General features: G+C 34.7%; 1 protein-coding gene across 4 annotated transcripts in view; it reads left to right on the forward strand.

Moving 5' to 3' along the window:
• Positions 1-23,744, forward strand: part of Plppr5 (phospholipid phosphatase related 5) — a 272,420-nt gene extending 248,676 nt beyond the window's left edge. For 3 of the 4 annotated variants that reach the window (XM_076861754.1, XM_076861757.1, XM_076861755.1), the window contains 3 exons: positions 4,839-4,973; positions 18,789-18,925; positions 23,186-23,744. In XM_076861754.1, the coding sequence (XP_076717869.1) occupies positions 4,839-4,973; positions 18,789-18,923 (270 nt within the window). In that variant the 3' untranslated portion in view covers positions 18,924-18,925; positions 23,186-23,744. The remainder of the gene's footprint in view (positions 1-4,838; positions 4,974-18,788; positions 18,926-23,185) is intronic. The other variant, XM_076861756.1, reaches the window with a different exon arrangement.
• The last annotated feature ends 2,231 nt before the right edge of the window (positions 23,745-25,975 follow it).

Below are 25,975 nucleotides of genomic sequence, written 5' to 3' on the forward strand. Positions count from 1 at the left end.
TTCTGCCAGTACCACCCCCATTCTACTTCTGTAGACTTATAACAACTCACTGCCAGTAACAAGACAAAAACAAAATCTCTTTCCTGCAGCATCAGATCCACACTTCCATCACCTGCCCTCTTCCTAGTGAAATTTATTATCCTCTATTTACTGAGTACAGAAAGCCTACACCTTGAATCCAGTCAGCTTCCTGCCTCCTCAGAAGCAAGCTTTGACCATCCTACATATATGCCTTTTGTGGGCAAAGCAAGGAGTTGTAAGTCAGAAAAACCTACATCTGAGTCCAGCCTTTGCCACTTGTTGTATGACCTTGTGCAAGTCATTGAGCCCCTGGTGACCCCTAAAACAGCAAGGTCTTCCCTGAACCATGTTTAAAACATGATTTCTCCCTTATTTTTGATAAAATAGTATTAATCAATTGACAATTATTATTCAACTAGTATTTTTTTTTTTGTATGTTGCTAGACATAGGGATTCTACTCATTACCCTTGAAAACAATGTTGTTGTTGTTGTTGTTGTTTCTACAGCACTCCAATTCTTATGTCACATCTAATGTTTTTTGGTTTTGTTTTGCTACCAGTCACTGGAGAATGTAAGCTCCCCAGGGAGAAGTCTGTTTCCTTTGTTCATTGCATATCCTCCATGGCTAGAACAGGATTGGGTACCCAGGAGGTGCTCAGGAAACAGGTGATAGATGGATGAATTACAAAGTGTTTTATTTGCTTCACAGGGCTCTTTTAAAGGTCAAGTGAAATCCTACATGTTGCAGGTGCAGCCCAGTGCCTGTTAACAGACCAAGTGCTGAGTGCCATGGTCCTCATCTTGGACAGCTATATTCAAGTCCTTTACATGCCTGAGATTTGGCTTAGGCAAGTCCCAATTTCTCTAGGCAATATTCCTGATTACTTGGTTTTCCCATTTTTTCTTGATTTTTGCCATACTCTCAGTCTGTGTTACATCTTACAAGGAATTATGTTGCATTCTAAATTTGTTCCCATCCTATGTGCATTTTGCTTAAGAGTAATGAGTAGAATCCCATGTTTAGCAACATGCAAAGAAATTGTTAGTTGAATAATAGTTGTTGATTGATTAATATTATTTTATACAAATGCATGATTCAAAACACTTCTGAAAGTTATATATGTTTCAATGTTAGTAAGAATAGTTCAGATTTATTGAGCACAGCAATAGTATGTCATATTATCTTACATAATAATAAAAATAATACATTAGTTTCATTATACCTCACAATAACTCATTGAGATGTGGCTATTGTCCTCATTATGAAGATTAAGAAAAAAAAACAAGCCTTAGTTATATTAACTATCCTGTACATGTTTTAAAAGTTAGAACATGAAAGTGTCCAGAATTAAGATTGAAGACTATTTGACCCCAAATCCCAGGAACTTCATCTCAAGCAATAATGATGTTTTGTTGCCATGGGAAGGGAAAAAATGAACACAAATGAGTCATATCAATTTATTATCACTACTGGATGAAGAAAACAAATATATGTATATTCTTTATAGGAAGAGGTAGACTTATACATGTGGAAGTCACAAATACAAAAGTCGAATCTTTCAAAAGAAATTAAATTTTATGCACACATTGGAAAATTTGAGAATATTTGGCCTGAATGTGGCTCATGCATTAATCTTTTCATTTACTGTAGCAGTGAAAATACAGCACAGGATGAAAGCCAGTATCTCTGATTTGTGGAACATATATAGTCTTGGAACAGACATACATCAATCAAATATATAATTTCTTACTGATGTAGGTGCTCTGATAAAAAAAGAAGCATGGTTTCACATGAGCACAAAGCAAAACAACAAATACACAAAAACAAAATAAATTGTTCTAGTCAGAAATTCAGGAAGGACTTCTGTGAGTTAGAGATGCTGAGGGGATAGACCATAACTGAGTTAAAAATGGAATTCAAAGAAGGTGGAGCTGAGGAGTATTTCAAATAGAAGGAAGTGAAAAGGAGAAAAAGGTGTTTGGAAAACCGAGAGAAGGAAGGTTGCAAAGTGGTCAGCATTTACATTTTAGGATAAATGGGAAGCTAAGCCAAAAGATTGTTCTAATGGGATGATACAATTCAATTTGCATTTGGAATCATCATTTTCTTCTATTATACAAAATAGAAGATGACCAAGACTGGATTTAGGGGGATAATTTAGAAAACTATGGAGGAATTTGGGAGAGGTGATGGTTGCTTAATCTTTGGAGTTGTTGATGATAGAGATAGAATCAAACAGATAGAAGTAATCAACATGTTTAGGAAGTAAAATTGAGCATATTCAATAAGTGTTTGAGTATAGGAATTGTAAAAGATAAATCTAAATTTTAAGCCTCCTATAGCTGCACTGGGCTGGGAGAAGATATGTGTGGGATGTTGCCTTTCCTGAGAGAGTCTAGGGGTAGGTCAGGAGATGGGTGAAGCTTGAACTTAGTTTTGAATATTTCTTGAATTTGTCGCACCTTTGTCAAAAAAAGAATTGGAGTTACTTTGGTGATCACTTTCTAATTGATAAAATGGACCCAAAGAATGAAAAATTCCAGTTTTCAGTTTTGAACTCAGAGTCAAAAGCCAGATCTCTTGTTTTTTTTTTTCTTTTTGTTACTATTTTTATGAACAGTAAATCAAGATTTGTGAATGTTAGCAGATAAGACTTATTAAATATTTCAATATGACTGAAAAGAAGATTTGGTAATTTCCTTTCTTAAAATTTAAATAACAAGAATAAAGAAGAATAATTATTATGCTAATAGATACCATTTAATAATTTTCTAATATGTGTTATGTGCTTATGAATTTCACATATGAATTTTCAGCTGCTTCAGTGGTACTAACCTGTCATTTAATAAAAGCAGGGATAAACAGTAAATCTTTTCACTGAGTTTTCCAAACCTAAATAATATCATAAACAATTATACTAATTTTAGAAGCCCAAATTAACTCTAGGTGAATTTCATCTCATGAGTTCCTTATGGCTTTGTACGTAGTTATTTAATTTCACCAAATTTTTATTCAGAAGATTTATCTGCAGTTTTTTTCCATCTGCCCTGTTTTCCAATAATTTATAATACTAATAGAATGGGAAGAATGTCTGTCCCTGTATGTATGTATCATATGTATCATGAGATAGATATGAAATTGCTAATTTGTTTTGTTGTGATTGTTAGCTAAAATTCTTGATTATATCCTTTATATTCCAGAGCAGTGGTCACAAATTATAGCCAATAGACCATATTTTACCTGCTGCCTATTTTTTTTAAAAGAGAGTTTTTTGGAACACTAATAAGCCATTTATGAACTATCAGTGACTACTTTTGCATCAGAGTGGCAGAGTTTTAGTAGTTCCCACAGAATCTTTATCCCACATAATCAATGATTTTTATCACTTTCCCTCTCCAGATAAAATTTTTGCTGACTCTGTCTCCTGGGCAGTCAGTATCTATGAGTCTTTTGTGGGGTTATGAAGCTGGAAACATCATTTGACAGTAGATTTATGAAGTACCCATCTCTAAGTTCTGTCCATCCATTACTTTAAAGATCTTGGTGGCATTGGTAAAACTGAAGTATCAAATTATCAGAATTTGATACTAGATATCAAATTATCAGGTTTTTAACCTGTAATTTTTCTAGGAAATGGAAGGATAAGAAATAAGTAAGAGTTTGCAAGGAAATTTATTTTTTTCTGAAGAAAAATATCATAGTATGTTATGATTTTTACAGATTTGTAATTTGTATTTAAAAATTGAGAGTAACAAGTTGTAGTTGGCCTTTGAAAATATTCAATAATAAATTCTACTAAAGAAAAGACATTGTGATGGAGCATTTGTGAAAATATGCAATGTTAATCTATTATTATAAAGTATTACTAAAAAATGAATATTGGCTTATACATACCTATAAGACCTGCATTTTGATTTATAGAGTTCCATAAATCCAGAAAAACAAAGCCCAGTACATCACTCACTAGTTATTATAAATGAACAATAGCAAATAATTTTACTGTTTTGTTTAATTTACTACTTCTTAAGTATGATCCACTTCCATCCAGAAATCCTGGAACATGTTAAAAAATGCCAACTCCTAGACCTCATTCTTCCCCTATATTCTACTTCAGAAATTTTAGGGGCAGGCTTAGGAATGTGCATTTTTAACAGTGCCAGAACTTTATTTTTAGGCATACAAAAATATGAGAACCTTTGGTTTAGTTCAAATTCTTTTATCTCTGGGATCTAAACAATTGAAACCAAGGTCAATTTCCTTTATGTAAAGGGTCTTCTATTTCAGTAGTAGCCCCAGTAATCTATTGTTAAAATACCAAGTACATATGCAACAAAATAATAGACAATAAATGTGGTTAATTAAAAGGATGTTACTAAATTAGATAGTGCCAATTGTAGAAGGTTTATTATGAATGCAATAATCTTGAAGCAATGGAAAATAATTAGCATTTAAATTAAGTTGTAGGTTAGCCACATTAGGGAAAGGTTAGCTTGCTATGAATTTTTATAAGGTTATGGTGTTATTTTTGGATTGATTTGAGCATTAAGTATACTTTAATGAAAAATTTGGAATAATAAATTTTCATTATTAATTGAGCTACATATTAAATGGTGAATTTCTCTAACCTATCTGGATCAAAGTAGTTGTTAAAATATATATGAGATAAATATGGGTGTAAAGTTTTATGCATGTAATATTTAAGTTATTTTAATTCTTTATTACTATATTTGGATCTATTAAACTGTTCAAAAGGGCAACAGCTGTATGATATATAGTTTCACTATCTATAGTAACTATAACTGTTTGAAATTTTAGGTCGTGTGTGTGGTAAACAATTTCAAAGGAAGACAACCAGAAAATGAGCATATACACATGGATAATCTGGCCCAGATGCCAATGATCAGCATTCCTCGAGTAGAAAGTCCTTTGGAAAAGGTACCATCTGTACAGGTAATTCACAATTTAAATTCTAAAATGTAATTGTTATCTACAGCAAATTAATAATTATTCCTGTGTATGTATCTGGAGAGTGCCTGCACAGATATTGTTAATTTACTTACCCTCAAAGTCTAATGGTTTAGCAAGAATTTAGCCATTGAAAAGATCATCTTAAAAAATGCATATTGTATTTAAAGTGTCTCTGTATACCTCATGCTAAAAGCTGAGTACCTATAGATGGAATCTGTTAAATATTCTGCTACAGTTTCTATATAAGGAATGCTGTGCACTGGTCTCACACATGGACAAAGTAGTAAGATGCTTTTACTTGGGAATATATGCATTTTTCATCAAATAGATTCCATTTCTTTCATATTCCGTGTCTATGAGAAAGTGCTGTGTTCAATTCCTGGCACATAATCAGGTCTTAATAAATATGTGTTGAATCTCATTCTCAAAGTTCTGGCAGCAGGAAAACACTAGTCGTGCTTTCCTGAAAGGAGGCAGTGAAGGCAGGCTGGGCTGAATACAACCAGACTACGAAGAACATTGAATAGGAGATCAAGACCTCTGCAGGCCTGGCAGCAAGCACAGAAATCAAGTTCTTAAGACAAGCTGTTCTTGAGATTCTTGTGAACCGGATAGGGTGATTTTTCCTAAATGTTGATGCAGTTGTGTGCATTTGTAACTAGTTGATTGCTTGGAGAGTTACTGGTGTCTTCTCAATCAGCCTGATCCACTTTCACATTTTGGTCAGTATCTTAGAAAAATTTACTCATGTGCTAATCAGGAGTGGAGGTGGAGAGAATCTGTGAGTGATAATTGGGTGAAAGAATAAAATGTCTTAAGAAACTGTAAGAGGAGACAATAAACTAGGTAGAAGTAAAATGTTTTGTATTTGAATTTGAAAATTGTGGAGGGTAGGGAGCATTTAGGTTAAGTGAAAAAAGCTCAGTGGGACCACAAGTTGGCATGTGCCAACAGCATAATACCCCTGTCAAAATAATTCATAGGATCTTTAAGTCTCACTTAAGGAAAATGCAACCCTGACTGAGCAGACTGATGATTTGCTGTGCTCATCCTGGTCAGGATAACATGGGATATTGTGCAATGCTCTTGGCAACACAGTTCAATGGTGGAGACCAACAAAATAGAATATTCAGTATTCCAAAAATAAACATTAAATGAGTTAGTAAATATGTCCAGGATGTTGAGTGGACTCAAAGTCATGGACAATGAGAGATTATTGGAGCAAAGATGATCAGAGACAAAGAAAACTCATGAAAGAAGCAATAATTTCCCATGAGTGTCTAATAAATGGTAGATGTATGAGATTGGTTCTGTAGGACCTCAGAGATCACAAGTAAGGTGAACAAAAGGAATGGGGGTAGGAAAATAAACGATGACCAGAGAGAGGAAATCCTTTCTGAAAATGGAATGACTGCATTAGGAGAGGTTATTTCTTTTTACTATAAGGATTCCAGAATAGTTAAATAATCACTTACCTACAATACTTTGGAGGGAATAAAGTATTTAGATGTTAGAGATTCTATATAATAATATTAATATCAGCTACCATTTAATAATCCTTTGTATGCATCAAGTTTTGTACTAATGGTTTTTATAAATTCTATAAAACACTTCTATGCTTTACAACTATATTTAGTCCCCACAGCAATTTTTTAACTGGGTCTTTTTATAGTGGCAGAGACTGCCAGGAGTCTACTGATATTCATTCTCCCCATCTTCCTTCAAATTTTTGCTATATCCATGGCTGCCCAGTTTTAGTCTGTACTTTTCAGCTTCTCTTGCAGTTAGTTGAATGTGACCAAGTTTAGAGCAATGAAATATGAGTCAAGGAATAAGCGCAACCTCTAGCATATCTCTTCAAAGACTCTTGCTCTGGGCATTCTGTACCCCTTATCATCAAATGGAAAATATAGATTGGAGCAATCTTGGAAGCAGGTTTGTAAAATAACTGATCAACCTTGCCAATCTGTGTCCCTGGATGACCTCCTGGAGCAGAGCCCACATAACCATTCCACTCTAGATGGTTCCAAAAAGGAAATGAACAGCTTCCTCTCTGAGTCACTGGATTGTTTTAATTTCTGTTCTCTAGGGTTTTAGCTGATGTTTTATTATAATAAATTTCCCCATATTTTATCCACAAAAGTACACATCATTGATAAGCCACAGAGGAACATTATACAGTATAATGTTTTGAGATACATACTTATATAAATAAGTACACATTTTAAAAACTGAATTATATCTACAAATTAGATTTTGTTTAACTTAATAAGTAAGCTTAGGAAACAATGGAATTGAGAAAACGATCTTAAACATATTTTAAAGAAAATGGTCAGGGTAACAATTAGAGTCTTTTCATTTTGTATACCTCCGAAATCACCATAGGTAATCATCACAGACTTCTGCTGTTGAACATATTTGTTTGCATGGGAGTTCTTTAGTAGTTCCCTAGCATTGCAAATATTCTTATGTACTACTATGTCATTCTCTATATTAAAGGATTGAAAATTCCTATGTTGATTTTATGTTGATTAATTGTTATTTACAGTGTCTTTAAAAAATATAAAATGATAAAAGCAAAAATATTATATTAGACTCTGTGAATTGCCAGAGAGAATGTTTAGTAACTTCTTTCTTTCATTATTGTATTTGTTTGTTGTCCATATCAAATCCATGTACTTTTCTTTATTTTGTGGTTGGGAAATAAAGATGGTTTGAAGCTGATTCAGTTCTCCCCCTCACTCACTGGAGTGTCTGTACAGGATGCTGGCTCTGCTCTCTCTCTCTCTCTCTCTCTCTCTCTTTTTTCTGTTCCCAGGAAAAATACTTCCTGCATAGGGCCTGGTTTATTCTTTTACTACATAAACATGTAAACAGAGAAAGATGGGATGTTCTAGGAATATATCTTAGACTCTCCTCTGAAACTGTTAAAAGGACATGCATTTATGCTTATCAGCCAGAATGAAAGCAAGACCATCTTGGTGGCTGCCCTTTCTTTCTGTGATGAGGAATAAATGAAGTAAACATATTGCTTTTTACTTTTGTTCACATTGGCAAAAAAAAAATGCAAAATTCTTCCAGTAATTGATTTTAATAACTGATATTTTTATAGTGAGAAATGTCACTATATAAATATCATTTGTTCATATGTTACTATACAAATATACAAATAATTGATATTTGTATGGTGTATATATTAGTTTCTTAAAGCTGGCCCTCTGAGGAGATAGGGACCCTGTGTTAAAGTTTGGCCTGCAGACATGTCCAGTAGGCTTAGCATTATTACACCAAACTGTCATTTTCTTGTTGTCACTTTCATGTGGAAAAAGCACAGGGTTTCTTCCAGAAGTTATGTACTTATATAACCTCTTATGTTCAGAGTGAATGTTTGATAAACTATAAGCTACAGAGTAATTATAGCATGCAAGTGTGCTTTATTTTTATGACAGCAATTTATCCCTTAATTATAGGGAGTTTGTCATATGGTTAATTATCATAGTTTATGAGAAAAACTCATGATTTTTCTGAATACTAAGTAAATCTGAACATTCATTACATTTGGTTTTATGAAAAGAATTAGTCATCTGTGGAAACTGGCCCATCATATTCCAATGTCCACTAAGTATTCAAGTTACCAATAACTCATTACAGCTCTTACTCATATCAGATCATGAGAAGTCTAATTGTACATCAGCAGTGAATTGTTAAATCAATGGTGCCACATTCCTACAAGGGGATCCAGTATGTTATAGTATGGTACTTCTGCTTATAAATCCTGGAGGTAGACTGCTTGGGATTTTGGGCAATTTTGAACTCAGGCAAATCTCTTAAATACCCAGGGACTCAGTGTTCTCTTTCATAGATTGGTCATTATAAGAGTTCAATAAGCTAATAGTAAAGTACTTAGAACAGCATCTAGCACATACGATACATGTTGAAGTGCTATGGATGTACTAGGACTATATCATCAAAATGATGATATAAAACTACTTTGTCCATCTCCTCTACTCAGAATCTTTGTGGAGGATTTCCTAAAAGATCATCGATGAGTCCTTTCTCCCTTGTTTTAGGAAAATAAACTGAGCTAAACTATCCTGCTTCAAGCATAAATAATCAAGACAAAAACTTAAATCCCTTAAAATGATATTGTGACACAGAAGAAAGATAAAACACATCTTTAAAAAATGCAAGATATGAAATTTAATTACATTTATTGTAGATACCATCTTCTTTCCAGCCAAGGAAATTAAAGAAAACATGAAATGAGAGGGAAAAGATAACTGTACAAGTAGAAATTAATGTAAGGAAAAAAAAAACAATGCCCCAAAAGGATTTGAACCAACACTAGAAACCTTGAGGAAGAAAACCCACACTGGATAAACTCAAAGCACGTACTTTAAAAACAGGTTTTGCAATAGAAGAACAGGAGAATAAAAGTGATCTCAGAAAAGATAATAGATTCAGAAAAGATAGTAGATATAGAACATCCCACAGAAAAATAACATGGGTCATTGTATGTCCTAAAGAAGAGAATAAATGGAGCAGGAACAGTATTCAGATACAAGGTAAAGTTGAAATACATATCAGAAATTAGACATTTCTCACTGAAGTTCTTAGCTACCAAAACTGAAGAATCCTCTAAATACTGAGGGATAGCATTATTCTCAATTATTCAATACTTCCTTCTTTGGGAAAACATCCTTCCTTCTCTGGTTACTTTGGACTTGACCAATGACATGTGCATAGAACTTATAGGACGCATAGGAGCCAGAGACTCAGAGGGTCATCAGAGGCATTGATCCTGCGCCTTCTTCCAGGAGAAGCTCCTTTCTAGATCAGGACTGCTCCCTCAGCCTCAACCCCAGAATGGGAAGACAGCAGAAGCCGACCAGCATCTAACCTGCAACCTCAACATATAATAGAACCTGGCTGCCAAACTGTGGTACCAGAAATAAATATTTGTTGGGAGTTTCTGAGTTTTTGAGGGTGTCATAATGAATAGTTAGTGAAATATGCAAACAGTAAATTAGAGAAAGTTAGTTACTTCCCAAGAATAAGAGCAGGCTGGGTCAGACTTCTCCCTCCACATTAGACTTAGAATCAATGGAGTAAAGTCTTCAAGGTTTTCAAGGAGTAAGTTTGTGATATAAGAGTTCTGTTCCCACTCAAAAGGTCATGTAAGTGTTAAACATAACCATAAAATATCAGCTTTGTCAGAATTTGCAAATCATGCTTCTCATAAAAAGTTACCAGAAAATGTTCACCAACTGAGTAATACACCACTATCCAGAACTTTTAATTTATGAAAGTCATTAGATGAATGGGTTGGGAGAAAGAGTGAAAGCTATTTACATGTAGAATTAAATGGAATTAACTATGGCAAAACATAGAAATAGAAATATGGCGAAATCATAAAATTTATTTTAAAGACAAGATTTATAGCAAAAGAAATAACAAAAAATGAAACAGAAACCCTAGTAGTACCATAAAAGTATAAAATCTGAGCATTTCCAGGTTTTATAAGGAGGGACTATCCCTTAGTGCTTCATTCTTGGCTTTGCTAACCAGAAAAAAAGTTCAAGTGTTTTGAAAAAACAGAAGTTACCAAGAGTAGTTTAAAAACAATTTTTAAAAGCCTGATGAAAAAGTATAATATATAAATAATGTATAGATCAAAAGTTTGATGTCTTTAGTATATAAAACATGCTACTTGAAAAAATGGGTAAAGTTCATGAATAGACAGATCATTGGGTGTCAAATACATGGAAAAGCATTCTTTCATTATGGATGAAAATTCGTGAAGGGTTTCTTATGTGACTTCAAACAGTCGGGTCTTGCCCTGTGAACAATGGAGATTCATTAAGGAGCTGGAGGAAGTAAACATGTTCAGAATGGAGAATAAACTGAAGGACAGTAAACTAAAGAAGAGTAACAGTGAATAAAAATAAAAAAAAAAAAAACAAAGAATATTGTGAAAGTCCAGTTCAATGCTACGGACAATGTGGACTAGATCTCAATTAAGCCATGCCATGTCATTTTGACTGTCCAGGTATCATTTGGCAGAGTCCATTTTAAGTCAGGTGCTGATTCTGATTGAAGGAGTTTTATAACTATCCTAATAGTTTACAGTAGAAAAGGACTGTGAGCCAGGGCATCGCTAAGAACCTTCCCCACCTGAAAAAGTATGCTTATTCCTCCTCTGTGGTATTTTTCTGTCCTCTCTTCAGAGATTCCTCTTCTTCACAACTCTAAAGGGTAAGGTGTACATTGGTATTCCTTCTCAGTGAGCCTCTTGGGTCACGCTGCATTCATTCCAGTGGCAAAGCAGTGAGCTCTTTGTTGTCAACCATTGAAACTTTACCACTCTCTTGCCCCTACTTGCTGTCACTCTGAAGCCTGATGCTGACGTTCAGGTTGGCACAGGTAAACACATGGAAAATGATGTATGCATGATGGATCTTAACTGATTCCCCATGGAAAATAAAAGGAAAGAGGCATTTTATCTGACAAGGGAACAGAAATATTTAAAACTTAATAGATAGATAAGATTTGAAAGAAAATGGAATATTTCCAATAGAATTAAGAGAAATTAATATCCACATTATTTTATTAAGGCACTTATCACAGGCCACTATAGGCATACATGGCTGATATGGAATAATTTTGAAAGGTAAAGTGGATAGATTCAAGGATAAAAAGTGCTTTTTGAGAAATTATATTTTTCATCTAAACCCAAGCATTGTATTCTCTTTGGTTGATGTGATATTAATCAGTTGAATCAAAGAGGATTTCCTCTTGCCAACAAGAAACAGAAGGTAATGTCAGAAATAGTTTACAATAGAAGAGTTTGCATTTAGTTATATACCTAGGGTAAGGGGCTTTTCACTAGCCAATGAAGCTCATGATGTGAAAGCATACCCTGCTTAACTAAAGCATTAACTAAATGAAAGTGATAGGCAGTAATGACAATTCCAAAAATCTAGAAATGTCATAATGAGTATGTACTATTACAGATGGAAATTACCATATTTAATTCCCATGGCAACGGCAAAGTCAAATTATACAGATAGCAAAATTCTAAGAGAACTCACAATGACCCAGGCAACCATATGCATTGACCTTTACATGTTCTCCTTTGCAGATTATTGGATTTCAGAAATCCAGGGGAAGCAAGAGTTGAAATTTAGTCAGGGAAGGAGGTACAAGGAGAGCTAGGTTTTAGCAGCTGGAAATCCTTGGTATGAAACCCAATTTTTCTATGTAAGAAGTAGGTGGAGTTAGACACCTTCCTTCGTGCAAAAATTAGGAATCCTCTTTTACTTCAGACGAGGATGCCTCTATGGACGTATTTCATAGATTTAAAAGTTTATGCAATTGTCTACTTCATGCATGAGCACATATGGCCAAAAATATTACAGTATTAAATATTGCATACATTAGGGCCCTAGCAACAGCAAAACAATATTGTGATTTCTTGTCAAGACAAATATGACTATACGTTACCATGTACCCTGTGATAAATTTCTTTGAGGCTTCAGAATGCTCTGCATGAATAACTCTGGCAATCTATTTACGATTCAGTTGCTTTCCTATGATGCAAATCTTTGTTTTACATGGCTGCTGGACTTTAATATAAATGTTATACAGGACCATGTCAAAACAACTTTATTAGTAATTAGTTATTGGAATATTTAGTGAAACTAAACATAGTCATATTTTAGGCATTTTCCTTTAATCTAAGCTCTGAACATTTATGCCAAATATTTGACATAAATCAACATTTATGTGTCATACTCTGTTCTCACTTGTTAAATTTAATTTTGCTTTAAAACAGTGCATTGAAAATGGAAGCTTAAAGATTTCAACAAGCATTTAACATTTTTTAGTTTAAAAAGAGTAGCACATTTAGTTACTCCTTTGCCATATGTCATTTTTCCAGTTTGTGCATCCATATATTTAGTATTTAGTTTTTCACACTATTTATGAATCAGAATGTACTACACGAAGCCAGATTTTTTTCCAGTTATCCAACAGTCCTTTTATAAATGCATATTTCAGCAATTTACTTTGGAATGTAGACAACAAGCATTCTCATCTCATTTGTGTGAATAAATAGAGTTGATGTCTGCATCTTAAAGTGACATGATTCAGCCATTAGTTAAGGAGAGAATAAACAATGATGGATTAAAAAATCATTCCTGATGCCTACATAATTAGATGTGCACAGGAAACTGCTCCCAGCTGCTCATCCCCTCTTCCCTCAAATCTGCTTCTTTGGGATGCACTATCCTAGAAGTACTAAGAGTCCTTGGAATCAATCAGAGGCACCATGATACCATGAAAACTTTCTGCAGTGAAACTGTAAAATGTTAACCAAAACTAGGAAAATAAACTAAACAATGACACGTCTTATGAAAGAACCAACCATTGTTTTTTGTGTGGTTCTTAAATAAGGAATCAAAGAGTAAACAATTCAAGTCAATGTTTAAAATTTGAATATTCAGGGTTGAGTGTATAGTTCAGTGGTACAGTGCTTGCTCAGCATATTCCAACTCTTGGTTCAATCCCCAGCACCACAAAAAATAAAACAAAATATAAAATTCAATAAACAAAACAAAAAATTAATGGGAAGTACCTGTATCTCACCAGAGTAATCACTGGAAACATTTTCTTAATGTAGCTTTCAAGAACCTGTGAGTTGGGGGTGGGAGGAGGTTGTGCACAACCAGCGATTCCGTGTATGATCCCTTTCATAGCCTGCTTTTACTCACTTAAAAATACACCATAGTATAGATAGTAAATACAATAATTGGATATCAAGCATAACAGTAAAAGCTAATCTTCAATTAGAGCTTAATGTGAGTCTCAAATTACAGCGAACCTGAGTTTTTATAGATATCATATGAGTGCTTCTTTTTCCCACATTACAAAGAAAGTGACTAAAAAGGGGTAAGTAACATGCCCAAGGTCACACAGCTGTGCTTTAAATCAAGAATACAAATCTATATTTTTCATTTTCATGGAAATATATTGCATCTTTGTCATTTTGGATACCAAACTCATAATCACTATGCCACACAATAATACGTTGAAAAAGATTATAAACCATATCAAATTATATAACCATTACTTTTGATAGGCCTAAGAGATTGCTTCTACTTCCAATTTTCCACAATTATATACAAATACTAAGGTAAACAGCCATAATACATTTATATTTGTAAATCAAATAATAACTTAAGATAAATTTATAAGAGGAAATTCTAAAACAAAGGGAATAATACTATTCAGACTTTTGGTTTAATGCAAATGTCGTCTCCAACAATAGAGACTATTGTTCATAATCTTCACCCGTGTTAGAGATAAAAAATAAGTGAAGTATCTCATTTTGATCAATGTTGTTTGAATATTTTCCAATAAATTTATTTTATAATTTTTTTTGAACAATTAGGTGTTAAAACAACAATTCAGTAACTGACACACTAAATTATGGACACTACTGGGCCTTTACACTTAGTTTATGATTGGCCATTCTAATGTTTTAAAGTTCGGGCACACTGAAGCACAATTTATGCCCTAAGTTTCCTTTTAAAAACTGTACACTCAATGAGTTCTGATAGACACATACCATCCTGTAATCGTCACCATTACCAAGTTATAGAACATTTCTGTCACCCCAAAATGTTTCTTCCTCTTTTGCCACCAGCTACCTCCTTCAACCCCCACTCCCTGGCAACCTGTGATCTATTTTCAGTTCTTTCAGCTTTGCCGGTCCCAGGTTGTCATATACATGGACTGATACAGCACGTGGCCTTTTGAGTCTGATTTGTCCTGCATGCATCAACAGGCCTTCCCCACCTTCCTTCCTATTGTTGAATAGGATTCTGTCCTGTGAAGGTACCACAGCTTGTTTACCCATTAATCAATTGAAGAACATTTGGGGCAATAATGAAGAATGCTGATAAGCACACATGTACAGGTTTTTGTATGAATCTGTATTTTTTTCTTTTGTATATATACCTAAGAGTAGAGAGTATATGGCACTGGTAGATTATATGGTTTGTGTGGTAAATGTATATTTACCTTTAAAAAAGATTTTATAGATTGTCTTAGTTCAGAGTCCTTGTGGTTTGGAATGGTTCTGAAATGTATCTTGATTTGGCTTGTCTAATTTTTTACAACTGGTGTTTCTTCATGAAAATAGGCAAATTTTAAATGAGGAATTTTAATCAGGTCCTGATCATGCAAGAATTCATTATGCAGTTTGTCCATTAACCACTTCTCCAATTCTTCTCTGCCATATAACATTGGCCTGCTTATTTAACAAATCTAAACTATCTCCAAAAGTCAAAGTGAAATAAAATAAATAAGAATCCAGTTATTTAAAATACTAGTGTAAAACAAGGCCTATGGGCTATTTATGAATGAATGACCTTATCATCAGTTGTTACGTACAGCAAAATTTTGTATGTAGTAGTCAGTTTTGTAATTAATGAAACAAACATCAAATAAGAAACACTGAGATGTATTTTCCAGAACTCATCAGCTTACAGTGTAGAAGGGAGAAAGACCATTTTGTAGGCACATACAGAAGACTGTGATGATGGATATGCTAAAGAAGCTAATACAGGGGACTTAACGAAATTTAGAATGCTTGCAACATTAACTAAAGGGAGACCTCAAGGATCATTATGCGAAAGAGGAGGGGAAAGAAGAATGTTCCAGATAGACAAACAAACTCATGCAAAGGTTGTGTTTGGCAGGATACTGATGAGTTTTCAGATGATCAAGCATAGGGTCCAGAATGAATGAGAAAGAAATGGAATTCATAGGAGCAAGAGAGACTGAGGCAGATGGATAAATTAGCAGTCAGGAAATATCCACATGGCTCAGGAAACTTCGTAGTGTGAGGCAGACCAGACAGGAGATAAATTGGAATTTGTTACTCCTAACATGCTTGATTATTGAGAATATAGCTAGGACTATTGGATAAAAAGGGGCCATGGGACCTAAGATACTTAGGTAAGAAACTCAGAATGCAGAGTACATGAATTCCCACATCTATCAAGTACCATAAACATATGAGTATTAATGGACTTCCATGAAATGTCTTGTCAGTGCATTTGAAAAATGTGGAGTTTAAATAAAGCAGCCCGTCATAACCTAGAGGTGTTGTGATGCTCTGGGCAAGGCATCTGATGTGCAGCTGATCTGTAGTATTTTGAACACAAGGGACTTCTTTTTAGAATCATTCACTATTGCTGCTTTTTTTTTAAAGGCAGTACTCTTTTACAGTGATTACATTTTTAAAAAGAACTAATTTCATATGTCTGGCAATGCCTACTTCACTAACCAATCACTGTACTACACCTTCAGGCAGTGGTACTCAGACTCATGTAAAAGAAGGGGATTCCATTGCTTATAAGCACTTGCAAATATGGCAAACTTTGAGGATGCAAGCCCAAAGAATCTGATCCATTATGCTCTTATTTGGGTCTGGGGATCTGAAATGTATCAGGCAACTCAGGATTTAGATGTGGGGCAAGACATGGCCTGGATCTAGCTGGGCCAGCAGAGCCTCTAATGTAGTGGTTCTCAATGCTGGCTGCACATTCGAATTATCCAGAGAGCCTTTAAAATTTCCAGCTATCATGCCATGCCTCAGACCAATTAAATCCAGGTCTCAGGAGTTGCATCAGTATTTTCTTAAAGCTCCTAACATGAAACCATGGATGAGAACCAGTGTCCCTAAAGATTTGGTGTGGAAAGCTGTCTGCTTCTTTGGCGTCTCAGGACTTGAAAATACTTTATAAGATCTGTAGCTAATGCTCCAGTAAAAACTGGGCTTGCCTTTGGCTTAATTAGCTTACCAGAGAAAGCCACCTAGAGAGTTCTTCATTCTTTGGGGAGAAACGATTCTCTCAGAAAGTAGCTTTTAGCCCCTCTTTTCTCAAGAGTACAAAAGGAAATTCCTGAGTGGAAATAAAACTCCGAACTAATACAAAATCCTGCACTGAAACGGAACCACTGTATGGAGAGAAATGGTCCCCAAGACTTTTATTTTCCAAGGAAACTCTTGTTCTGTCACATTTTAGTTTTTATGCTTGTTTCCATACCCCAAATTCTTAAAATGAAAATAAATTACTTAACATGAATTTTACAACTAATTTCACAGCTTTAAGTCTGAATTTCACTAATAGTTTCTTCTTACATGGACCTGTCTTTATTTCTGTTTACTGAAATACTCTCACCAATCTCACAGTGTACCAGGAGGAAAATTTAACCTAACAAAGTCAGGTTGTAGAGTACTATGTACTCTATGTACTCTACCTAGTAAAAGTGCTTTTTGTGTTCTTTCTTCACTGCTGAGAGCCCCTGGCATTTTGCCAGAAGTAATGGTTGAGAGGCCAGTCATTAAGATGATGCTGGATTGATTCAATTGTATATTAGACCTTTACTGTCCAACTCGGCGCTGGCTACTTTGGAGTTCTCCCGAGGATTGCCTGGGGAGTTCGTATTAGTTGGGGAAGTTCCAGAAGAGGGAGTTCTGGTTGGTGTGTGGTGTTCCTGGGGGCCGCATGGGTGGTGTTCAGGAGAGTTCCCCGGGAGCGTGTGTGGAGTGTGCTTGTGGAGTTCAGAAATAAAGTTTGTTCCTGCTTGAGAGGCTCGTGATTTGTGCCCAGCCAGACTGCGGCACTTCACCCGTACAATGAATAAGGTAAGGAAGCAAATAGCAAAATAAAGAGCAACAATACTAGTGATTATGTTAGCCATCTATCTTTCCTGATAAAATGTGGGCTACATCTGTATAATATCAGAATCATTGATTGGTTTCATCATAGGACAGTGATTCCTTATCCTAAATCCTCAGGAGTTTTTCAGGATGCAAAATATTTTATATTTCAGATATTTGTGGATTCTGTTACAGAAACAGGATTTAGAGCACTTTGTAATCAAAGATAGCAATTTATGCAGCAAAATAGCACAAATTGCTTCGTATCAGTTGTGTTTTTGCTACCCATTAAGTTTGCACCAAGTCTTGTAAGAAATATTTGACTTTTAAATTTTGCTTGGATATTAGAAATGTAGACTTGTAGAATTATAGACTATAAGGTCAAATGAACAAATGGTGATTTTATTTCTAAAATTATAGCCATTTTTTAAAAATTCTTGATTTCTTTCATTATTTATTCTTCTTTTCCCTCTTCTCCTAGTCCATCCTCTTCTTTCCCATCCTTCTTATTCTTTTTACTTTTTTTAGCTTGTTTCTATGGTTTTTATAAATTCAAATGAATGGTGGATATATTTGAGTAGAGTTAAGGATCAATATGTCTAAAATATCATTTATACAAATAGAATAAAGTCCATTCAAATAGGATTATCTGTAATTTTACATAGGAGAAAGCTGGTTCTTCAGGTTAAATTATTTGTGAAAACTTCCCAGTGTTGGAGGCCACATCCAAACACTGGACATTCAAACTACCTGACTGCAGAATGCCCAATGACACATCTCCCCAGCCAACAGGGTCAAAGTTACAGATCATTGAATTAAAGGCATTATATGCATGGATCCTATTTTATGTTCAGGTTAAAAACCTAACCTGATTGATGACAATCTCTTGCTAAAACACAAAGTCCAATCTTTTTGTAATGAATGAAGCATTTTCAAAGAAGGAACTGGAAAAATATTTAATCTCAGCTTTTGATCTAGCAGCGTTAGCAACCTAGAACTTAAACTGGTGCTTTTCCTACATAAAGAAGTAAATATTTAAATAATATGTAAAACACATTTTGTAGGTGTCTGAAAACCAAACTTCTGAGAATGGCCAAGAAGAAAGTTCACAGGAAAGGTCCTTTAAAGACTGTCTGGCCAGGCTGTTCAGCTGGATAATAGGAGTAAGCCACTGTGAACACCTTCACTTAAGGCAATAAACGTATGTGCGCTAGAGCGCACTGGAATTGAAGTTGGGTTGCAAAGCAAAAGCAAATACGGAAAAATGTGTCCTTCTGTGCAGAATTCCATTACAACCAAAAGAGGCCTAGACACTATAGATTGCTTGTAATTATTGTTAATTTTTCATATGTTTTCATTTTTCACTTATTAATGAGAATTTAAAATTTCTTAACTAAATAGCTCCTTAATTTAATGGCTTTTCACATTTTGTTTTCATATAGCTTTAATTCGGCATACTTTTCTAGAGTAATGTTTTTATTTTTTCTCCCCTCATTTTCTCTATATCTTTAAAAGGAAGTGGTGAGTGGCAAATCTGAGGTGGCAAGTCATCACCAATTGTTTATGCCATAAATAATGATAGTTTGGTTTAAATAGCACTTTAAATTCATTACAGAGCATAGTTTCTGTAAGTGGGGAGGGGGAAAAATAAATAGTAAAATAGATTTTCATGTAGAATTTAGAGCATTAAAAATGGACATGCTATAGGTTTTAGAATTTTCCAAATTTATGAATCCAAAAGATGTCTTAGAAATGAAGTATCTGCTTTTCCATGGGACCCCTGCACTCAAGGACTGGACTCAGTATTTTGCTCCATGCTTTCTGTTGATCTGAGTGAACACTTTCTAACGGATAGTTCATGTATCATATTCCAAACTTTACCTACTTGGGTTGCAGTTCTATCATCTTCACTTTAAGCCTCTGGCATGTGTAATTGTGAACAGCACCAGAAATTGTGCTGATAAATTATATGACCACTTATTTCTATGCATGAGATTTTGGTTTGCCTACTGCTTGTTTGTACTGTCTTCCAGAAATAAGATTTAGTATTGCATAATTAAGATTTCACACAAATTTACCTGAGTACAGTGGCACACACCTCTAATCCCAGCAGCATTGGAGGCTGAAGCAGGAGGATCCTGAATTCAAGGGCAGATTCAGTGAGACCCTGTCTCTAAATAAAATATTAAAAGGTTTGGGATGTGGCTCAGTGGTTAAGTGCCCCTGGGTTCAATCCCAGTAACAACAACAAAAAAACAATTCACACAAAAGGAAAAATTTGTTGTCATCTGGCTTGCTTCATACTGAGCCCAATGCTCATCAAGATACATGATATGGAAATAGTAAATGTGGTTGTTTTTTCTTTTTGTATTACTGAGAAAAACATCAGTGGGGAAGTGAGCAATATCATAATTTCTTTCATGTGAATTATTACATCTGTATATTTCAAAGTGTGTATTTACATATCTTATTGATGAATATTGTGTAATATAAAATCTCAGATGGTAACATAAAGATCGTAACATAATTTTCTTGTTATATAATAATCTGGTCCCTTCTCTAGATTCCTACAGGGGAAATCACCCTTGTGCTAGAAGAAAAATAATCTTATTTTTAAAATCCTGCAATAAACAAGAAGATAATCCATCTCCTTCATTTTAGAGTATAAATTCATTTGCTCTTAAACAATGAAGTTGATAAAGAGACACCTGTCCTCTTTGTGCAATTTTTTTATGTACTGAGATCATATTAAATTTCCCTTTCTTCCCTATGCACACTTCAATGTTTTATTTTCATATGTTTAGCTCTCTGCTAACCACAGCCAACTTAAATGATGAGCCCCAAGTGGGATCCTTCTAATTCCTGTCAAATAGGAAAATCATCTCAGATGTTAAAACTTACATGTGATATGAAATGGAAAGAGTGTTAATTAAGAGGAAAGCATAAGAGTTCCCCCTGAACTCTGGGATCTAAAAATGTAGTCAGTCTGGAAATAAACTGTTACCCTTGTAGTTTAAATTAATAATGACTTGGCATGGAGGAAAGGGTAATATTCCTTGGTTTGGAATAGCTACTGAAGCATGTGATTTTAAATCACAACCTTGAATCCCAGCATTTTCTGGATCTCAATAGCACACTTAAGAGTTGTATGTTCAATATCTCATTACCAAGGCATCTATACAAGAATTCTAGAGACCAGTTAGTTTATAATGAACAAAAATCTGTTGGCTTACAGTCCTGGAAGCTGGGAAATCCAGGATCAAGAGGCCAGCATCTGGAAAGTGCCTTCAAGTGGCATCATCCTATGTCAGAAGCAAAGAGAAAGAGAAGGAAGACAGAAGGGATCTGAACTCGCCCTTTTATAACCACTTCACTGCCACAATAATCGCATTAATCCATGCATGAAGGCCCCACCCTTGTGACCTAATTACCTCATTAGGCTCCACCTCCCAGTGCTGTTGTATTGAGGATAAATCTCCAACTCCTATTTTTTTTTTTGGGTGACACATTCAAATCATAGCATATTGTGATTTTACATTCTTTTTATGAGATGGTCCCAATTTAGGTCTGCTCTTGCTGATTATGTTCAGCCCCCTTTTACCTTTCATCACATCCAGGTTAACTGATAACCTACATTTATGTGGCCCCCTACAGTGACCACACCCTTCAAGTACTCTCTCCAGCTGACACTTGTGAACTTGGCTTTTTCCTCTGCTTCTGTCAAGCTTTGCATTGCTCATCCATGGCTTGTTTCTAATGATTTCTGTGCCTTATTAAGATCACCAGACATCTAATTCTACCCACTAGAGTGTTGGTTGTCACCTTCACTTAGAATTATCTTCAGCAATTTTAATGAGCCTGTGGTCCCCTCTTTATCTGGGTCAACAGCTGGAACACTAAGGGCCTATACCAGTGGCCTCAGAACTCTATTTTCTGTTCATTTCTATGTCTTTTCCTCTCTCTTAGTGTCTCTTCTTTACTCCTTCCCTACTCATCATTTGCCACTGATTGATTATAATCTTCAATCTTTATCTTAACTTTCTAGCAATTATTTAATTCTAGGTCCTGTCCAGAGGTGTAACACTAATGTCAGTTTTGTACTGAAACACTCTATATCAGATTGTATTTTCTCAGTTCACTGATTTCAAGTTCCCACAGGGACACTGGAACTAAATGGAAGATGTATTCTTTCCACAATTCTTATGGTTTTTATTCAATCATAGTGGATTATATAACTCTGAAAACTGTTTCTTGTCCCAAAGCCATGCCTACACTTTTGGAAGGAAAACATGGCAACAAATTCCTGAATTTCCCAACCTTTTTATCATGCATTATCTAAATGGAAAATTACAATTTCTAAAATGTTATCAGGACTCCATGAAACAGCCAACATGCTCTGCTTACTTCTGACTTCTGCTAATATTGTTTTTCTCTAGCATTAAATGGGTCAAGTCTAGAAAACAATGCCTTAAATTATAGTCAGTCACATTCTTGCTGTTTAATATGCCTAAATTCAATGAAAACACATTTTCATCTTCACATACATTTTAAGTGTGTTTTAACTGGTTAAAACACTTTAACTGGAAATGAACTAAATTTATGCTGAAGACATTTCATGGCATGCATTCGTTATATGAAATTCTGTTTATGATACCATTGTATTATAAAGAGCCAGTGTGACAACTACTATTAAAAGCATTCCAAATGGGTAATGTGATGGTGGAGCCCTTTTGTCATGTTGCTGTTTTCTGTAAAGGTTGTCATTCGTGTTAGATCTTGACATAATCCCAAATGTGGCATGACTAATTATGTAATATCAGTTTTCACTGCAATATTCCAGCAGCCATGACCTGGCCTATTGCATGCCTGATGCTATTTAAATATTAGTCATTCCTCAGGTTTTCTCCATATATAATTTGTTGCTTTAAAAAAAAAAACAAGTTCTATCAAGAATTTTATAGATGAAGTAAAAAACAGATATTGCAGTCTGGAATCCAAATTCAAGCATCAAAAATAAGATATTTAAGTAGATTTTTGTCAACTAACAAATGCCACTTCAGTCTGAGCATTTCACCACCTCATTCTATGCCATCTGTCTCACAGGGAGCAATTAATCTGAAACTCCAACAGGCAGCATTAAAATTCCATTAACACTGAACAGAATATTAACGTGTCTGGCATTGCCATTTTTATCTCTCCAAATTTCGGTGTTAATTTTGAATAAAGCAGGTATAACATTTTAATCTATTCAGTTAATTAAGAATATTGAATAAAATATATAATTAGCAGCTAAATTACGTAATAATACACAGATTTTAGTTGAATAACACTGTACATTTTGGCAAGCTAAACATCCTCGGGCTGCAGTTTTGTATTAGGCTAATGATGATTAGTAAAAGCTCTAAATATTTTACAGAACCAGTTTTCCCAAGACTGACTTTGTAATTGCTTCTTTTTGCAGAACCACATCACCGCCTTCGCGGAAGTCACATGATATTGAAGCAGATGGTTTTTCCCTGCATTGGACATCATCCCTTTTTACCATCCATTCGTAACACCCAAAGTTTGTTTGATTACAATAGAAGTTTATAAAGTTGTCTAATAATTTTTATAATTTTAAAATCAATGTCAACCTATCTGTTTCCCCCACTAGACTGTGAGCTCCTCGAGGGCAGGACTGTGTCTTTCTTTTCTGTATCTCCAACATCTGCAACAAAGCCTAGCAGCACAGATTAGGTGCTCAATAAAAATGAAATGATCAGATGAAAAATTAATCCTTAAATAAAATATTCACTTTAGTTTCTCAAAGAATCTCTGCAATTATGTGAAGAAGAAACTTCTACATGAGTCATATTTGTATAAGAAAACCCTCTATTTTGAGCTTGTTAAGCTTTTTAATTTTCATATATCTATTCAGCAGTATACCATATTTAATTTGATTTTTGGCTAGTTAAGCTTTTTAATTTTTTATATATCTCTTCAGCAGTATACCATATTTAATTTGAAGTGGACTTTGAAAGTCATGGGGGTTTTTATTTTATTATTCAGCATGACATTCTTTCCATTCTAACAGAATTCAGTGTGTGAAATTACTTTTAGAAAGTATGTCTTATACTAAAATAATGTTTGCACATTATATTATAATATATTTCACTTAAAATACCATTCATGCATACATTCTAAGACTGGTGCTTCTGCTTTTGAAGGGGAAAATGCCAATTTTTACTGTAATAAGTAATGTATCATAATTAAAAATTATTTATTTGGACTTTTTCTCCTGACAGCTGTGGTTTAATTGTTGACTAATATTTTTTGATGGCAGGTAGTAATTAGGATAAACTACATGAGTAAATCCAGCATTGATAACTTCTTATTGAGTAATTTTCCATTGGTAACAATGTCCTCAAATGGTTATACGCTCCCTCCTTAGATTATTTTTTACTGGCCAAGATTCCACATAATTTAAATAGGAAATAACCACATACTGATACACAATTTTAATGATATAAATTCTAGAAATATGGTTAACGTATTTTAATTTGCATTTGTGTAGTGCTTTAAAATGCAAAAATACATTAACAGTAATTGTTTCATCCAATTTCATAATATCTCCATGTACATGTTAAAAGTATGGCTTTGTTTTATAGATGAAAAAAATGAAGCCAAGACAGGGTAAACAAACATGTCCAATTCCACGCAACTAGAAAGAGGCAGAGTTAAAACTTCAATTCAGATCTTTGGACCCCAGATTTATATTTCTTTCAAATATGCCACCATGGCCATGCCATTTTGAATGCTGAATCCATTCAGAGGTCAGTAGAGTTCTTTGCAACAACCTCTGTTTTAAAAATACAGATATGCCAAAAGAGGGTCACAAAAGCTCTGCCCTATTTTAAATGTTTACTTTTTAAGAATGAACACTTTTCAAAAACAACTCTACAGTAGCCTATTTTAAAACAAATATCAGATTTTCCATGAATGTGAAGCCTGAATCAAATGTGTCTCCTGCTCCCTCTCCCATGGGCCCCCGGGGTCTGCAGGACATCTTTGACACCCAGCATGTGGAATTCAGGGTGAACATCACTATAATCTAAGGAAGAGGTGCTTCTTGGCAGCGACTTCACAATCTTTAAAGCTAACCTGAGTTACTTTGGCTCCCTTGAGCAGGTGTTGAATTGGCTGAAGCAAATCTTGAAAGAAAGTGAGTTTTAACTGACTCCATAATTCGCAAATAAGGATAATCAAAGACTTGTTCATTATTCCCCAAATGGATGTCACTTGCCCATTTCCAACGTTGTAGGAGTTAAAACCCTTCTATTAGGGCCAAATAAAGAAAAATCTCTATTTTTACCAGTTTAGATCTCTGTAGTGATTTATTTCTGCTGGAAATTTAGAGCATGAACAACTTTAAATGCCTGACTCTCTTCAAAGACTTCGGCAATGGTAGCAGTGGGATTTACTTACTGGGAATGGCAGTAAGGGGGATGGTCCTAATTTTTTAGAAGCAGGGTTACCAGCAAGGCCTCCAGAGTTTGGTTATTTCCTTTGGTTCCTCATTAGCTTCCCAAGGATCCAAGCAGGCGTGTTTCTCTGGTGGAAGCCTTGGCTATATGAATATGTCAGTATTGTCTATTTGCACCTGGCTAAACCTGTCTGAATGCAGGAGTTACAAATTCTCAAAACTCAGATATAACCCAGAATCAGAGTAAAGTCATTTCTAATATTTATACATCATAGGCCCATGATTGTGTGATGAATGATCCAAAAAAGAAAAAGAACAAAAAAGGTACATGCAAATAGGGCAAAGGCCAGAAAAGAGACCTTAACCTGATGCTATTACTTAGAATAATGAAAAATACCTTTACGAAAGTATTAATATGTAAATATGTACATACATAGTCTAGCAAAAGCAGATAAACACATATCTTTCAGATAAAGACATTTCCTTTTTATTCTACTCACTTGGGGCCCAGGTCAGTATAAATTGGTCAACCTGAAAATTTCAGTAGTCTCTGTTTGCATGGCAGAAATTCTGCACATGTTTTATCTGATTCCTAAGATAACTTAAAAGGCTCTTTTATGTTAAAAGAGAGGTGAACCTTCTTTGACAGACTTTGTCTATTCCACTTCTAGCTGGGCCTCTCTTTTCTCAGGATCTATCCTAGCCAAATATCTCAGTTACATTTACCATATAGTTTCTTTTGTGAAAAGAGCAGTAGGGGAGAAAATAATTCTCTGCTGTGTATTGTAT

The sequence above is a fragment of the Callospermophilus lateralis genome, chromosome 7 (genome assembly GCF_048772815.1).
Source record: "Callospermophilus lateralis isolate mCalLat2 chromosome 7, mCalLat2.hap1, whole genome shotgun sequence".
Classification (NCBI taxonomy): Eukaryota; Metazoa; Chordata; class Mammalia; order Rodentia; family Sciuridae; genus Callospermophilus; species Callospermophilus lateralis.